The 19,479-nt window shown below is 35.7% G+C and overlaps 1 protein-coding gene across 2 annotated transcripts in view; it reads left to right on the plus strand.

The window, feature by feature from the left end:
- The window catches only part of LOC136042025 (uncharacterized), a 118,820-nt gene that overhangs the window by 40,506 nt on the left and 58,835 nt on the right, over nt 1–19,479 (plus strand). Inside the window, exon 1 of one of the 2 annotated variants that reach the window (XM_065726879.1) lies at nt 7,374–7,500. The exons of the other annotated variant lie outside the window; for it this stretch is intronic. Coding sequence (XP_065582951.1) covers nt 7,389–7,500 — 112 coding nt within the window. The 5' untranslated portion in view covers nt 7,374–7,388. Of the gene's footprint in view, nt 1–7,373; nt 7,501–19,479 lie in introns of those variants that run through there. 2 annotated transcript variants of the gene reach the window in all.

The following is a 19,479-nucleotide window of genomic DNA, read 5'->3' on the forward strand; positions in this document are numbered from 1 at the left end:
TCCTCCTTTGCAATTAAGATCTGATCTAGTTTTTCCAAATTAACCGTCCTCCCACTCCCCCCTCCCAGATGGTCAAATCAGAGAAACAACTATTTCAAATTTAATCTGGTCTGGTCCCTGATACACCTGACAAATTTTATTGTCCTATAAATCCCAAGTGCCATACAAAGTAATTTTTCTCTGGGAATGGGATATTTGGTTGAAGGTTAGCTTCAGTATGACTTATTTTGGAAAAGGGTTATTTCCAGGCTTTGAGCAAGCCATGGGTGGAAGTAGCTATAGGCCCTAACTAAACTGAAGGAAAACTCGACTTTCTTAAAACTTGAAACCCCCTCCCCCTTGCCCTATTTTAGATAGGGCTTGTGATATCGGAGCTCAATATAAGCCCTGATCCTAGTCATCTTTGGACTAGCTTCACAAGCTAAACTGAATGAAATGAAAAACTCAACTTTTAATTAAGCTTGGGTCTCCATCCCAGAACTCAATGCATATCATACTCTTAGGCATCTTTATTCAATTTTCATCGAAATTCATTTCCATATGCAAGTTACAGTGAATTAAATGAAAAACTTGAATTTGGTCTCAAAAACCTATCTTGATGGATATTTTCCACTATCCAAATAGGTGATGATACCTGGATGATGATATGCCAACGTTTTCCTTTTTTGGATCCAATTAGCCAACATGGCTACCTAAGATGTTGCAAAATCTGCCCATCCGTCTGTCTGTCTGTCCATCCGTCTGTGTAATCACGTATAGGGGGAGAAATGCTGGTTGGATTTGGATGAAAATTTTGATGGCCAGATTTGGTGCCAAGGATCATGAGACACATCAAGTTGAAAGATGAAGACCGTAGCTCAACTAAAACAGGGGGGAGAAGGCTTTACCTGCTAAAAACAGTTTTTCATTAAATTCAGAGTAACTTGCGACTTAAGTGATAGATCTGAATGAAAATTGAACCAAAGAGGCCTAAGACCATGACACATATCAAGTTTTGAGATAAAGACCCTAGCTCAAATTTAACAAGGGGCAGTGGGTTTTAATTCCTGGAAAAGTTAAGTTTTCTGTTTAATTTAGTATAACTTGCAAATGGAGTAATGGATCCGAATGAAAACTAGACCAAAGATGCCTAAGATCAGGGCTCATATCAAGTCCTGGTATCACAAACCCTATCTCAAATAGGGTGAGGGGGAGAGAGTTTCAAGCATTAAGAAAGTTGAGTTTTCCTTTAATTTAGTAGGGCCTATAACTTATGAATGGAGTGACAAATCTGAAGTCAGATTCGTCTGAATTTGCTGGAATGAATTTGACAAAATACCACTGCATTGGATCCAGCTAGAATTCCCTAGAGGGCATGGAGCTATATCTGAGTTTACTTTAAATCTAAATGGTGATGTTTTCTTGTACATTGCCAAAACACAGACACACAAAAGCTATATCTGAGTTTGCTCTAAATCTAAAGGTGATGTTCTCTTGTACATTGCCAAAGCACACACACACAAAATTTCCATGTCAAAGGTAAAGTATTTGAAAAACAAGTACATTAAAAGTATCTTAAGTACTAAGTATTCTGTAATCTTACTTAAGTATCAAGTAATAAGTACACTCTAGAGTTTTTACTTAAGTACAAGTACAAGTAATGGAAAATTTTACTTAAGTAGTACTTCAAGTAAAAGTACTTCAAGTAAGTGACAGCACTGATATATATATATATATATATATATATATATATATATATATATATATATATATATATATATATATATATATATATATATATATATATATATATATATATATATATATATATATATATATCGTAATTAAACTATTCGTAACTAAACTATTCCAGCTATTCCATCTTTTATTCTAGTTAGTATTTTCTCTTCTTTAGAACTTATTTCACTCGTAAAATTTGACCTACAGATTTTACTGCGATGATAGAATGAGATTTATCGGGAATTGGCGTTTTGAAAGGCTTAAAGATTATCTGTACTTTGAATTGTGTTCCAGAGAGAGAAAGATTTTCGTCTTTTCTTTGGTAAGTGCTTCTTAAAAATGTTGAGGAACTATTAGTTCAAAAGCTATTAGGACGCCTAAGTTGTTTTTGGAATTATAAGGGTAGTATATTGATTTGATGTGTTTTCTTTAGAATATGTTTCTTTACAGTATTAGACAGAAGGAATAAAAAAAAAAAACACTTCTTAGAGATAAAAGATGTCAAGCCATTCAAGCTTTTTCATTTTTTCTCCGCTAGAGCCTGTCTCAAGCCCGTGTCGAGAAAGGAGGAGGGGCCAGCGGGGGGAGGGACCCGTCGGTTAAACAAATTCCCCTGAAACATCTATGAAGAAATAAATACTCCCAGAAATGTTGTACCTGTTACGCCATCCCCGGTTTCAAGCGAAGCGATCTCGCACCCTAGAATAGTGGCGAGATCAAAAAGTGTGCGAGCTGTTCCCTGCAAAATAAACTGTGGGGAACTGCCAAAAACGATCTCGACCCTATTGACAGATTTCGAAAATTTGGCAGAAAGTGAGAGAGCTGCTGGCTCCGGTTTGCTGAAGAGTTGCCACAAGATCGCGACAAATGGGCGTCAACGATGCGTAATCTGCCCAAGGAATGCCCTAGGAATGACGCATGGACAGATAATAGATAGACATATCTATTAAAAAATGAGCTAACATCATTTTTATACAGTCCTAATAGGGGGGGGGGGGTTAATGCCAGAATTGCCTCTCACTCTCAGGACTATCTATCTTGGGTTTTTTTTATAATTAACCATGACTTGATATCCACAACTATTCCGTTTTAATTCCCGGGCGACGTGTCCTTGTCTGGTCCCGCTACAAGTATAAGTACAAGTAAGTATGTATCAAACAGTTCGTGGTAACGAACTGTTATAAGGAGAGACTCGGCTCAATAGTAACTAAAACTCTAAAAAATGGAATTTTGATATCAATAGCTACATTAAAAGAATCGCATTTTAATGCTGATTTTAAATATATAAGTTTCATCAAGTCATCAGTCCTACCCATCAAAAGTTAAGAGCCTGAGAAAATTTGCCTTATTTTAGAAAATAAGGGGAAAACACCCCCTAAAAGTCATAGAGTCTTAACGAAAATCACACCATCAGATTCAGCGTATCAGAGAACCTTATTATAGAAGTTTCAAGCTCCTATTTACTAAAATGTGGAATTTTGTATTTTTTGCCAGAAGGCAGATCACGAATGCGTGTTTATTTGTTTGTTTTTGTTGGTTTTTTTTCCAGGGGTGATCGTATCGACCCAGTGGTTTTAGAATGTTGCGAGAGGGCTCATTTTAACGGAAATGAAAAGTTCTAGTGACCCTTTTAAGCGACCAAAAAATTGTAGGGCACCTAGGCCCCCTCCCACGCTAATTATTTTCCCAAACGGATCAAAATTCTGAGATTGCCATTTTATTCAGCGTAGTCGAAAAACGTTATATCTACGTATTTGGGGACCACTTACTACCACACAGTCCCCGTGGGAGGGCTACAAGTCACAGAAAATCCCCCCTCCGGAATTTCCCCTGGTGTAAAATACCTCCTCCCCTACGGAAAATACCCCACGTCGGGATTGACCACGTTGGGAAAATACCCCATGTCGGGAAAATCCGTGGCACGCCGGGACTGACAGTGGCACCATGGGCCACGTTATTTACACTGGTGTCAGCTTTTGTACCAGAAAACGTGCAAAAAGTAATTGACTTCCTACAAAAAACATTATAATGCCCTTTTAATTCTCGTACTCAATCTTATCACCTTTCTTATAGAGGAGTTTTCTTTAAATTGTCCGGTACTTGTACTTTCCCATTTTCAAAAATCATAATCATAATCTTCAGAAATTTATTTCTAGTCTCATCTGAATCATGTTAAAAAAACTCATTTACCACGCAATCAGCACCCTTGAGTGCCCTCTAGTAAGACAAAAAGTATGGGTTGTGCTTTAGCACCTTTCAAAAGTCGTTCAGCGCACTTCGAAGGTCACTAGTATACTTCGTAGGTCAAGACCAGGCTTATCAGTACAATGAAGGAGAAAGGATTGCCAGGCAGTTACGATAAAAAATGTACCTATTAAAGAAGGATGTTTTCTTCTGCTTTCTATCTACGGTTATTCTTTACTTTCGTCACAAGCTGTCTAAACTGGCAACTAAGCTGTAAAGTAGCATAGTTTCCATACTATAGCACTTAGAAATGCTAATTCTAGAAGCGCATCCATTTTTGGTTGACCCTCCTCCTCCATGGGACAAATTAAAAATGAGTAAAGTGGGCCGGGTTTTGAAGCCGAGGCAAAAGGTTGTACAATATGAATGAAATTATATTTTAAATACTGATTGGTAATTTCTGTGTATTAGGAATTTGAAAGATAAATAAAAAAAACATCCAAGATGGCTCACTTTCACTTTCGAGTTGTGACATTGGCCTGTGACGAAATTTGAGTGCAACTTCTGATTTTGCTTACAGGTAGCATAACATATAGAGCGAAGCGTATCAGTACATGAGCCCTGCGGGCAGCGGGGCGGGGTCTGCATTCTATATTTATTTAATAATTATTTGGCCTGGATCCTCAAAGAGTAAAATGGAGAGTCGTCAATTGCTGAGAGTCATCAGAAGAAACGCTATTGGGAATTTTTCTTTCAGTGTAAATGATCGATTCTAGTGTAAATGGTTATTTTTGTAGGAAAATGTTTGAAAATGCTTTATACGTGACAATGCACATCAGAGGGCTGTATATTCTAGCCATTGAGTTTCACACTGGCGTCAATTGCTAGGGGTCATCACAAGAAACACTATTGGGAATTTTTCTTTAATTTAAATCACTGACTCTAGTGTAAATGGCTATTTTTGTAGGAAAATGTCTGAAAATACTTTAGGTGTGATAATGCACACCAAAAGCTATTGTGTACCATCCTTAGTTTGCCACGGTGACATGAATCGCCACGGGGGGGGGGTGTCACGTTCTACAGCTTAAAGTTAAGGTGGGAGATATTAAAAGAGTTTTTTGACGGAGGGGGGCTGAAATCTAACACCCAGTAATAACAACAGGGCAATTTCATTAAGAACCCTCAAAAATATCTCTTAATGGGGCTTAAGTTTACCTCTAACGAGATTATTCGAAATACGAAGAAAAACATTATTCAAATGTGTGGTTGTCACCCAAGAATGCCTAGTCTTAGCTCAAAGAAACATGGCATTGTCATTAAGACCTCTCAGAAATAAGAGAATGCAGAAAAGTGTATCCTTTTTCTCGGTTTGCGAGTTTCATTTACTAGCAAGAAAAAGTACAGTAAAGTTGACATTTTTTCTTGTTATTGCTAGTGCAAGTAATGAGGCTTCTGCTGCATCAAGCCTGATACTTTAGGTTCATTCAAAATGTAATTTTGCGAATACTAAGATTTGAACTAATACAATTTAGCATGCACATGCGTCTAATAGAGCAATAGAAACGAGGCATAAACATTAAAACATCTCAGATATATCTTTTAATATGGCTTAAATTTGCCACTAATAAAAACCCTCCTCCGTTCCAAATGTCTGTGTCTCTTAGATGTGTTGTTCCGGGATGCATCTTCAATACATAATCATTTACGCAACTGAACATATAAAGCCAATGCTGTATAATACCATACTGATTCAATACCTAAGTAACCAGTCTAGGTCACGTTAGAAAATTGATAAGATTGTAACACGCAGGTGAACGTCAAATTTAACCAATTTCCAGTATTTGATTTTCTCCCCCGGATATCAATTATTCCGGACATAGGAAACACTCGATAAATGTAATCTTACTAGAAAGTGTGCAGGGAATAGGTTATTTCGTAGAGTCTATTTCGCGAATCAAAATATTAGGAAGGCTTTCTTGGTCCAGTTGTCTAGCACTCCAGTCCGTTGAGGGGGAATCTCTTTTTAATCCTACTGTGGACAAAAATTTTTGGATTATAAAGGTTCACCGAGAAAAAGCCTTAAAAGAAAATGAAATCTCAAAGAGAAAAACACGCTTTGAAAGAAAATGAAATGTGGAAGAGAAAAAAGCCTTGAAAAAAAATGAAATCTTAAAGAAAAATCTCTTAAAGTATTATGTAACACGAACATGTGCATCATCCTTACGTAACAGCCACGTTTGTGCCCTCCTCAGTTACAGGCAGGGCCTCTCTGCTGGGCCTGAAGAAAGAAGTTACGTGAGAATTCGTCATTCTCAGTTACAAATGGGGGTCTTCCACTTGATTGGGGGCCCCCCGTTGGAATTGACTGTAGGGGCTCCGGTGGAATTGAATCCTAGGGCCCTATAGGAATTTACTGCTAGGGTCTCCGTTGGAATTGGTTGCTAAGGTCCTCTTTGGAATTGGATGCAAGAGGCCCCAGTGGAATTGCTGACTAGAGCCCCCTTGTTGGAATTAGTTGCTAAGAGTCTGGTGAAATTTGTTGCTAGGGGTACGTTGGAATTACTTGCAACCACCCCTCCCGTTGGAATTGGTTACTATGGCTCCCTTTGTCTCACTAAGGCTCCCGTTAGCATTGAATGCTAAGAGCACGGTGGAATTTCTCACTAGGGGCCTCGTTGGAATTGGTTGCTATTCCCCCGTTAGAGTTGGTTACTAAGGTCCCCCATTGGAATTGGTTGCTAGGACCCCTGGTAGAATATACTGCTAAGGGCCCGTAGGAATTGGTTGCTAGGGCCCGGTATCTTGAACGTTTCCCCACTGGTGGGCCCCTGAAGGTGTCCCCTCTTCATCCCTAGGCTTTTAAACAATCAAAGAAACTATTATTTAACAAACATCTGCGTCTTGACTAACGGATCATGAATTCTAACAAGTCCTATTACGTAACATCCAAAGAGATCTTGTAGAAAAAAAGCCCCTGTTATGTAACAATCAGGTTTATTATACCGTTACAAGTGTACTATAGTATTACGCAAGACCCAGGTGCATGTAATAACGTCTTGAAAGGACTAGTAGCTCTAATAGTACATCCCCTATGGGGCTTCTGGAATTCATTATAAAATCACAATATTTAGCGTAAAGAGTCAGGCATTGAGGAAAGGGGTAGTCACACTCGTGAAGAGTCACGTATTGAGGAAAGGGGGAGTCCCACTCGCCTATGGGATAATTTCTGTTCCCTTTAGGTTTTGACTTAGCTTCTGGAACATTTGATCTCGGTTTGAAAGAGCCTTCTTCTGATCTTCTAGGACCATTGGTTCGATACGGTCACCCATGGGAAAAATAAAAATAAGCAAACAAATAAGCACTTATCTTTGATCTTTCTTTTGGAAAAAAACTGCAAACCTTTTTATAGACGGAAGTTTGAAACCTCTACAGTAGGGTTTTCTACTGTATATATTTGAAATTACCATATAAAGCCAATTCTTTTGATGTATCATCAAAATTACTTTTTTTTTAGAGTTTTAGTTGCTATTTGTTGGATTCACACTTTACTTACAATTTGCTACAACGAACTATTTGATAGACTTCCGCCTCTTTTAAGTAAGTTTCTGTTTAGGTTTCAATTTTTTTTTGCTTTGTCTTTCTCGGGATTCTTGTTCAAACTTATGTCTATAGCTCGATTATTACTGATGTAGCAGTCTGTTTCCTTTTGCTGCATTTTCAATATCTATTTCTGTGTTGACAACTCTGGAAAAGCGAGTTTGGTTAGTGCAGTAATTAAATATTAATTGAAATTATGACTGGAAAATATATTAGAAGACCTTCATAAGTTGTATTTAAGATCAGAAATTGTGACAGGATAAAGAAGGGGTAAGATACTGCTTTTTATAGATAAAAAAGATTAGCTATTTTAATTAAAAGTGGAAAAATCCTCCGAATATTTCATATAAACAGACCATAAAGTAAAGCACAAAACATATGACGATGTTTTTAGATTTCCAAATTCTTGGAACGAAATAAAAAAACACTGAAGTCATCAACATTTAGCTTTTTCAAGGCTTGAACTTTAAAGGTTCTCATATAGTAGTCTATCCAGTTTCTCCATAAAACTAGGTTCTATGTAAAAGAATTTGAAAGTAATGTGAAAAGATCTTTGTACAACTTAACTATAGGCCTTATTTAAGAGGAGTATGAAAAGGATAAAAATTTTAACACAAAAAACTGGCTTCCTTTAATAAATATTTGAAAACCGTCTCGATTTATTGATCTTCATGACCTTGGTAATATTTCATATAACGAGGCTTTCGTAAAGAATTTTACTTTTTACAGAGCCTGTCAGTTATTCTTTAAAGTACTTCTTAGAAATACTCTTCAGAATTTGGGTTTTGTAGTTCAAAAGGCATTCTGCAGCACTGTTTATCAAAGTAGTATTTGAAACTTGTCCTATTGAACGAAACGCTTAGAGTCTGTTGATGCAAACTTGCCTACGTAAATTTGGTGTAGAAAAGAAACAGTAATTGTTGAAAAACTGCTGCAATTTTGTAGGCATAAGAATCTAGTTATAACCAATACGGTACTATGCCATGAAATGGTCAATAAGTTAATAAAGCATTCAGATGACGTGAAGACCTGCTAACTTTATTAATTATATTATTGTAAACGAGGGAAAGGCAGAATCGATACAAGATACTAGGATGTTGTTATTGATTTTAAAAATAAATATCACCATCTAGTGGCATTTAGAGTTAATCAATTGCTGAAATTCAGAAATGATAGCTACCTTCCGGAAGGCTTCCGGGATGAAAATCTCAGACAAAACTTTCCAGGAACAGTTAAATACTAAACTGCAGAGCTTAGAATTTGACAGAGTAGAAGATGGATGGAATAATTTTAGGAAGTGATTTGTGAATTTGTTGATGGTGTCTTAAGGGAAAAAGTTGGAAACACAGCTATTAATATCAGCCACAAGGTTTTATGTTTAATAGAGTGGAGAAGATGATTTTGCAAAAATTATATGAGTGATTGATCATCTGAAAATAAGAGGAGCGTAAAAAAAGTGAGGAAAGCCTTAAAATATGAATTAAAGAGGTGTGAATTGAAGACCATTGATATAGTTGCTGATGATCTTGAAGTTCCAGCCATGAGTCATAATAGTAAAGTATGTACTGGCATGTTAATAAACTGAGCGACAATAGTCATTTTGGACTTGTCCCAGTTAAAGACAGGAATGATTCACTAATTATAGATAAGGAACGGGTAAAGAGAGATGGGGCAGAACATTTTGAAAATTTGCTAATCAGGGATAGAGTTACAGGAAAAGATATAGAAAAGAATGAGTAAGTTTGTGACACTTTGGATGTGAAAAGAGATCTATTTTAGAGGAAGAATTAGTGACAGTAATAAAAGGATGAAAAAGTAATATGACCATAGTTGATTATAGTGTTGTAAATGAGTTTCTTTTTTTTTTAATTGTGGTGTTTGTGAAGTTAGTGATAAGTTACTGAAGATTATAAATGTGATTTTTGAAAAAGGGATGTACCTAAAGATTTTAGGAAAACTTTAAACACCTATGTGAAAAAGATGAGCGAAGGCTCTATTCTTGCACGGTATACCAGATAATTCACTTAAAGGGACCAGTGCTAGGTACAAGAGAAACTTTACTTCGACTAAGGTAAGAAATTAAATTAATAGTTAGTTTCGAATTAAATCAGGAGTTAAGAAGGGTTGCGTCCTTTTCCAATTTGTATGCCTCGTCTTGATGAATGTTGCTCTAAGGAGTACAGCAAAGGCGATGGGCGAAACACACAATCAATTACGGACTAGAATTAGATCCTACGGATGATTTAAGCATCCTACATGAAAATAATAGCAAAATAAAAGAAGTTTTAGAGGTTTTGCGAGTTCAGGGTACAAGAATAGGTTTTAAAACCAATGTTAAGAAGAATGAGTCGCTAAGACATGGAATAAGTGAGGTCAGAGAGGTGATGTTGAATAACGAGAAGATCGGTCAAGTGGACAGCTTCACTTACCCAAGTAGTTTGATTAGTAAAGACGATGGGTACAGTGAAGATGTTAAAAGTACATTAATCAAGGCCCAGGGTGTTTTTTTCAGGATTGGGAAAAGTTTAGAAGAATAGGAAGATGGGTCTGCAAACCAAGATTAGAATATTGGAAGCTATTGTGATTACATTGATCAAGTATGGTTGGAAGAGTGGGCACCTCAAAAAACAGAGAAAGATTTTTTAGATGTTTTCTATAAAAACTGCATACGGATTGTTTTGGGTATCCAACTGACTGATCGTATCTCAAAGGAAATGTGGTTGAATCCCGCATTCTAAGCCTATAATGAGAAAAATATTGAGATAGTTAGGACAATTCTGCAGATGAAGAATGACCAATTGCCAAAGATATCCCTCGTCGGCCAACCGTTTAGGGCCAAATAAAATCAGATTACCAAGAAAAGTTTGGGAGGATGTCGTAGAGAAAGATTTAAGGGAAAGAGAAGTTCTTGGGAGGCTGCAAAGAAGGCTTTGAGTAGATTGCGGTGGAGGTGGAGCGTGCATAGCTCTGTTAGCCTCGGGCGGCTTGATGCTGAAGAGATTTGTTAGTATTGTTAGTAGAAATATGATCTGTGTCTAATATAGATCTCAAAATAAATTAGAATCTTTTCTAAAATAAACTATTTTTTTCAAAATCAGAAATATTTGGAATTTTGTGCTTTTCAAAAGAAAGTATAATGTATCAAACTGTTCGTGGGACGAGCTGTAAGTAAGGAGCGACTCGGCCCAAATGTAACCAAAAATCTAAAAAACGAAGTTTTGTGATGTATCAAAGGAATTGGCTTTTCATATTTTAAACTTTTCCCACAAAGTAAGTTTCTCAAAGAAAAGTAAAAACTCCATTAAACCAACAGTGAGTAGAAATAAAATCATATAATCTACGAAGTGTACTAATAATCTACTACCTAATTGAAGAACGATGTTGACACAATTTATTATTATTTTATTTTTTTGCTAAATTAGGGCACTTCCCATAAAAGTAGTTGTCATAGAAAATTCAAAAGGGGCTCAGTCAATAATAAATTAGAAGGGCTAGTGCCATTTTCAATAGTTGAAAGTGATTGAGGGTGACCGCCCCTCCCCCTCCTGCTCATCATTTCCCCAAACACATCCAATCGAAATTTTGAGATAGCACTTTTGTTCAACGTAGCTATAAGTTCCAGAAATTATGTCTTTGATGATGATACTCCCCCACACACCTCAGCATAAAGGTTGTAAGTTATGTCCTGGGGGCATATAAGATTTTTTTTGTAGAAAGGGTGGGTGTATAAAGTTCCGAGAGAGCACATTGAACTGATAATCGGTGAGTATTGAGAAGGAATTTGAACTAAAGCAAAACACATTTTGTGCACGCAGATTGTAAACAGCACAGATCTTAAGAATGGATTTGGGTACTAAGTTTGACTTTCAGAGAATATTTAAAGGGTAATTGACAAAAAGGAGATGTATGCATGTCACTACAAAGATTACTACCACTGCTACTTTTACTAATACTACTGCAGCAACTCAACTACTCCAACTACAACTTCGGTTGCAATAAAATGTAAGGCTTAGAGCATTACGATGAAAAGGGCGTCAAAAAAGAGCCAAAGGGCACATCAGCATTATTTTGAAACGGCTTAACGTTTTAAGTTGAAACTTCCAGGGCATCATCAAAGGGATGTTCAACTGATCAAAAGTCAAGATGTACACGCTACTACCGCTATTAATACTGCTGCTACTACTATTAGTACTACTGCTAATACAACACTAATTCTGCAACTACTTCTAATACCACCGCAACTTCTCTGATATTAGTATTATTGAGGTTAATTCTATGAAAGTAAAATTTGAGAGAATATTGATGGCAAATTCGAACTAGCAAAAGATACTATGTGCATTTATATTGTCAAATGTTATATTGTCATATTTGTGTATTAGGTTGAAACTCTCATAGAACCATTAAAGGGAAAAGACCAAAATGCAATAAGGGGACACTACTACTAAAACTACTAACACTGTTACATTTACAAGTTCTACTACTGCTATTACTATTACTCAAACTACTATTTTCTATTGTAACTACTTATAAGGCTAAAAGCATTAACATAAACATTTCAAGAGGTATATGAATATACAGGTTATCAAAAGGACGTATCGACAATATCATAGCCATGGCTGATTGTATTAATTTGGACACTAATACCACTACTGTGACTAATGCTACTACTATAACATCTACGGAAAAGGGTATGAAAGTGAAATTTTCAGGGAATTTTTAGCAGAGAAGGTAAAGTGAATCACGACACACCGTCCGTATACGGGTTGTCAAAAGGGCATATGAACAATATCTTAGAAACAGTTTCATGTGTCAAGTTAAAACTTACAAGGTTTGTTGTGGGGGATGTTTAGCAAACCAAAAGACAATATTTGCAACATAATACTTCTGCTTCAACTCCTACAACTACTACTGATGCTAATATTATTGTTGCTGCTACTACTGCTACCGCAAATAACCTTAAAGGTATTAAGGTGAAACTGTATTGCACTAAGTCGAAAAACACTATGCCCACATAGGTCGCCAAGAGAACGTATAAACACTGCTTCAGCAATGGTTGATGGTATTAAGCTGAAACTTTAATCGTGTGTACAAGAGGATGTAGAAGATAACCAAAGTTGATATGTACATACTCCTACTAATGCTACTGCAGCTACTACAAATATTGCTACCACAAAATATAAGGGTAATAAGGGGAAGTTTCCAAGGAATATTTAGATTGATGTTGAACTAAATCAAAACGAACTCTAATCATGTAGATTGGCAATAAGGTGACAAAACTCTCAATAACAGCTTACATTATTAAGTCAGACCTTTCAGGGTAAGTTTTGGCGTATTTTGAACTAACCATAAGACGACATTTGTATACTTCTAATACTTCTTCTACGATTACTGTAACTAATGAAGCCAAAGGTATTAATCTGAAACTTTTAGGGAACGTTTAGGGGGAGTTTCAATTAAACAAAAAAGCTATATGCATGCAGGCATTAAAAGACCATATAAACAATATTATAGGCAGTGCTGCTCTATCATAGCTAGTAATATCATCCAAATTTTAAAGGAGTTAATGCAATCCAAAATTAAAAGTTCTAGTGCCCTTTTTAAGAGTCAAAAGTTATTAGAGGGCAATCAGCCTTCCTGTTTGGCCCATCATTTTTCAAATACTTTCAATCAAAATTTTGAGACAGCCATTATGGTCAGCATAATTCAACCGTCAAGAAACCTTATCTCTAGGGATATGGGGTGTCTAAACCCCTAACAGTTATGTTATTTACACATTATGCTTTCAAACTAAATGTTGCCTTAAAGTAAAGTTTGTCTGAATGATGTATTTTTAAATGAAGCTTTTGACGTTTAATATTTAGCTTTTGCATCTTGATTATAATTTGAGTTGGAAGCTACATTGTGAATTTGTGATGCAGTAGCAGCAAAAGTGATAAAAGGTTTTGGTGTTATAGGAAGGCTAAGGAACGAGCTACCACCAATAATTTTAATTGTCTTGTACCTTTCCTTGTCTGTCCATATCTGTCTTATTGTTCTTTGCTATGGGATAGTTCTTTTGTGTCAAGTTTAATAAGAGTTCAAATCTTATAATATAAAGATGTTCATATTTTAGTATATTGCGAGAGATTAGAAAATATTACTTTGAGCTGCTTTTCTAAACTCAAAATTTTAGATGTGCACAAGTTAAAAGAATATTAACTAATTATGTTTGTTTATCAATGTTTGAACCGTTATGTACCGGATTTTTTTTGGGAAATTCTTAGGCTCAACCCTTTTTATCATTGTTCTGAAATTAGGAATTCTTCGAAGATAGTGTCTGAGGCTTGAAGAATTCAACGAGGATCCTTGTTTTAACGTTTTGCTGGACCACAGTCTTGGAATTCTGACAAGGAGGGTATAAAAATAGAAGATATTACTATCAAATAATAGTAGCAAATATACAGGGAAGTTGCTAATGGTTTAGAATAAGATTTATTTATTTCTATTAATTTTGTTAGTTTCTCCTTTTTATGGTATTTCATTTAAAAGCTGAAGCATAAATATATAGTAGCTGGTCATAAGGATGGAAACAATTGTCGTTTACAACTCAATGCGTTTCCCTGATGATTGCTGAAAGATAATTTAGGCGTTGTTTGGCTAATAAATATATTTGTCTCTAAAAAACAACAAATGGGAACCGGACCAAACACATTAAATTGATGATTTTACGTCGTAAGGCAGCCACTTGTGCTCTACTCTGATAAATAACTATCATGAGGATTAAGAACATGAAAATGCATCAGCAAATTTTCATGGCCAAAGTCCTGCCAGTTATCCATTATGGTTGAGCCTTCAGAAAAACATAGAATTAGTTCTAAGAAAGAGACAGGAGGAGGGTGGAGGTAGAGACTGGTGTGTATTCCCCGGGGCTGTATTCAGGACTTTTGTTTCGGAGGGGGGATATTTTATGAACGGGGGCTCAGTTGCAAGGGGGTTCAGTTATACGGTGGTTCAGCTGCAATGGAACCATTCCTGATAACGAAAAGGGGACTGTTCTTAAGTATAAATATACCTATAATGCTTCTAAGTTGGGTCAAATATTTTTGTAGAAGTAGTAATGGATTTAGTGGCTATATCCTTTTTTTTAACAATCCCTCTCGTGAGAATTAGGTGGTTTTTCATTAAGAACAACCTAATTGAGGACTAAAACAGTAGACAAAAAGAGTGCAAAATTTTTTTTTTGACACCATCGATAACAAGTATAATAACATATTGCAAAATAAGGATAATGATCGACTACACAAGACGATACTCTGATAAGCCTAAAATAAACCGAAATTAGAACGACTAATCAACTCTAACTGAAAATAGACAAAAAACAATTACAAATACCTTTCCCCTTTGACCCGCCAAACCTTCAAAGGCTTCCATGGCATTTGCAGTTTGATAAAACTAACATATATTTCCAAGCGTGATTTAATTGTCATTTTTGTTTCTGTGTATAAGGCTGCTAAATATTTGTTAGGGCCAGAGGCCCGAGTTACTGGAAGCTGGCAATGGGAAGCCTGTAGAACCCTACTAAAAAAGAACCGGTAAGGTTGGTTCTTTATCTGCATTTAATAAAAAAAAAGCTTTTTATCAACTGAAAGTAAGGAGCAACTTCAAAACTTCAAGCAAACAGAAAGTATCACTTATATGAGGGGGGCTGCTCCCTCGTTTAAGTAAATTTATCTCGCAAATAACTCGCTCCCTAGTAGAAATTTGCTCCCGCAGAAAATTCCGTCTGGAGAATCTATCCCTATAAAACTGTCCTATGGCGAACTTTTCCCGTGAAAAATCCCCGTTCTAAGGAAAGATAATCCAGATAACTCCAACCCGGTAAGCCCCCCCCCAGAAAATTCCCCTTAACATCTCCATTTGTAAAACTGAGTCACCAAAGAGATAGTAAGACATAAAATATTTTTGCATAGGAATTCTGGCAAATTCACCCAGTGTACAATATCCCCTGGAAAGTTAAACCCCAAGAAACTTCTCTCCTCATGTAAAAACCTGAAAAATCCATCTAGCAGAAAATTTGACCCCCCCCCCCACCGAAAAATGTATGCATACTTCCCAATAACAAATACTATACGTAAACAACAGACAACTTAAAGACCTTTCTCCAAAGGGTTTGGGGGAACATATTATCTCCAAAGGCTCAGTTATTGGGCCTTTCAACTATGTTCAACAAAATAGCTATCTCAAAACGTTCATCAGACGACTTTAAGTAAAAATGGGGTGGGAGGGGGGCTAGTAGCCCTCCAATCTTTTTGGTCACTTTAAAAGGACACAACAACTTTTAATTTCCGTTCAAATGAGCCTTTTCCAAATATTCGAGAACTATTGGTTAGATGCGATAACCCCTGGAATAAAAACCAAAGACAAACAAACAAATAGAAAAAACAAATAAACATGCATCCGTGATCATTCTTTTGGTAAAAAAAAAAAAATACAAAATTACAAATTTTTGCAGATGATAGATTTAAGCTTTTACAATAGGTTTCTTGGATACGCTGCAGCTGATTATATAATGTTCATTAGATCCCTTGACTTTTAGGGGGCGTTTTCCCTTTTTCAAAAATCAGGCAAATTTTCACAGGCGTGTAGCTTTCAATGGGTAACACTAAACTGAATTAATCTTATATATTTTCGGAGTGCGCATAATCAGGCAAGTCTTTTGATACATCTATTGATATCAAAATTGTTTTTTTTAGAGTTTAGGTTAGAGTTAGAGTTTACTATTGAACTGTGTTACTACTCACTCCTGAGCGCTGTTACTCCTTACTGAGTTGCTTACTGAGATTATTTTAAATCTCGACCGGCAGTAAGCCTCTGATTTTCCTGGTCTTATGATCTTTCTCCGAGGCAATCGGTTGTATTCAGTTTTGTTTTATAATGATATCAGTTTTATTTTGTCAAAAACTCCAAGTCTTAAAAATTGTTTCTCACAAATCATTTCTTTCAGACGTCTCTTAGAATAATATAATAGGTTAGAGATTGAAAACAAAAGAGTTTTTGTGGCAAACACTACTGAAATGACAATGAGGAGACATTTAAAAACCATCTGTCAAAGCTGTAGAAACAGCATAAATAGAAGAAAATGGCATATATAGTCAGGGAAACCTTCCTCTGTTTTGGGGGGAGGGACATGATGAATGTTCAAGGGAATAGGAGTAAATATTCGAAAAAATATAAAAAAACAGGAAATTTACTCGAAAAATATGAGAAATTATGGAGAATTACCATGCGTTAATTCTGAAGGCCTCCCTCGTTCAAACAAAGACACCCATAAGTAATATATCTAGCCTATGCATGAATATGAATTTATTGTAAAATTGTAGCATTATTACAAAAATGTGGTTATTTATGACGGCGCTTTCAACTGAAGGGCTTAGGAAGAAATAGTGAAGGTGAGAGATTTCCTCACCAAATATTGATATTGTTTCAGTTTGAAGTATGAATGTAGGATCGAGTTGCGTGTGGATTACATCATTGTTACATCATATATATACATCATTGTTTAGTTATGTGAATGGATACGAGGATATGTCGAACAGTTTTCATGAAAACACAAGCAATAAAGGTTAACCTATTCTTGGATATCAATAGGTACCTCAAAAGAATCGGAATTTATTGCTGATTTTAAATATATAAGTCTCATCAAGTTTCGTCTTACCCATTACAAGTTACGAGCCTGAGAAAATTTGCCTGATTTTTAAAAATCGGGAAACACCCCCTAAAAGTCATCTTAGATGACTTTTGGATCATGTTGAGGAGGGGCTGTCCCCTACTCAACACTCTACTCTTTACGCTAAAGTTTGACTCTTTCCCACAACTCTACTTTTTAAAACAATAAAAACTTTAGCGTAAAGAGTGGAGCGTTGAGGAGGGGACAGCCTCTTTCATATACGGAATAATTTCTGTTCGTTTTAAGTTTTAGTGTTGCTTCTTACTTTAAGCTAAAAAAAAACTTGTTTTTTTGTTACGTGTTTACTTGTTTGATTGTTTTTTTGTTTTTTTTTCGTTTTTTTTTCAATGGATGATCCTATTGAGCCAAATAAACCAAATGAAAACACACTATGTCAATATAGGCTATAAAAGGGTGCATACACAATATTTTAGGAATGGCTCAGAGTGTTAAGTTGGAACTTTCAGTGCTTTTTGAGAGAGATCTTGAACTAAATCAAAATACACTACATACATTTATATTATCAATAGGGTGTATCAGCAATATCCAAGCAACAACTTAGGAAACTAAAATAATACGTTCAGGGCAATTTACACTACTACTACAATTCCTCTTACTTCTACACCTAATGCTACTATTACTCCTATTATTGAGCTAAATCAAAATATTTCAGGCGCAACGCTTTAACTTTAGTTTTTTGATCGCCTTTCAAATCGTGCCAGAATTGGCTCTCTTTTGAACATTTTTCCGAACGTGGAAAATTCTTCCAAGGAGAATTTTTCTCGCATAAAATCTCCTCCCACGAGAAAATACCCCAGGTGATTCCGACTCCGCTGAAGATCTTTCCCATACAATTCCCCTGGAACATCTCCACATCTAAACTAGAGTTGGTAAATATTTGAAAATAAGACAAATAAAAAGAATTTCGCTAAAGAATTCTGGCAACTTCTTCTATTGTAAAATATTCCCTGGAAATTTAACCCCTGGAAAATTCTCTCCCCGTGGAAAATTTTCCCCACCGAAAATCCCCCAATCAGAAAATGCTTTTCCCCTCCTCCCCCCAAAAAATTGTATGTGTACTTCCTAATGACAAAACTATACGTGAATTTTCATATCATAATGAGTAATTTTCACATCATACATCCCTTTCCCCAAGGGGTGTAAGAGGTTATTATTCATAGTTATTGAAACTTCCAATTATGCTGAACAGAAGGGATACTTAAAATTTTGATCTCACCTTTTGGGGGAAAATCGGCGTGGGAGGGAGGCAATCATAACCTCCAAAATTTTTGTTCACTTAAAGTGCGCATTAGCTTTTTAAATTTTTGTTTGAATGAGTCCTATACTGATATTCTAGGACCATTGGTTTGACGCGACCATATTTGAGGAAAAAAACATATAAATATACATCCGTGATATTTCTTCCGGCAAAAAAAAAATGCCAAATTCAATACTTTTGTACATAAGAGCTCGAAAGCTCTAGATCAGTGTTCTCTGATACGCTGAATCTGACGGTGTGGTACTGCTTGCAGCAAAGCGCAAAACTGCTTGTAGTAAAGTGCAAATTACGTCCTGTTCTTTAGAAGGCAAAGAGGGCATTGGCCTTACTCTTTTTTAGATTAATTTTTGCTCGTTTTGACTTTCAGTTGGTTATTTATTGTAATTTCTGTTTCCTTTTGGTTTCATTTATTAATTAATAGGGATTTATTGTCGTTTTACGCTTAAAAAATTCTTTCGCTTTATTTTATTTGTTGTAGCTCTTTACTTTTCTTGGAAAAATATCATTTCTTGATTTCTTTTTAACTAATAATATTAAATGCTAATGTGCTTAATGAGTAGCATTAAATGTTGTATAATAGCATAAAATTATATTGAGCTTACCTAATATGATAAGTAAATGAAGCTTTTAAATTCTTATCAAATATAAAATATTTATTTTTATTGGATGACGATTTTAGAGTTAACGGTACAAATTTAGAAAATTTACCCGACAAATGAAACCAAGCATGATGTATATCATGCAATTGGGGATAGAGCATCAGACAAGTTTCTATCAACTTGAGAAATATATTGAATATGCTTTTGCTTTAAATCCCTGTCAATTAGAACATGAAATGTTCCAATAATTTAGGTAAAGGAAAGATTGAAGATTCTAAGAAACGGTCAAAGGTCTAATAAATTTTATTTCATAACCCCTCTTTTCTCATTCATTTATTCCAGTCTACTAACTCCAAACACGAAAGATCTGTTGCACTGACTTCTTCGTTTTTGTC

Source organism: Artemia franciscana, unplaced genomic scaffold (genome assembly GCF_032884065.1).
Source record: "Artemia franciscana unplaced genomic scaffold, ASM3288406v1 PGA_scaffold_56, whole genome shotgun sequence".
NCBI lineage: Eukaryota > Metazoa > Arthropoda > Branchiopoda > Anostraca > Artemiidae > Artemia > Artemia franciscana.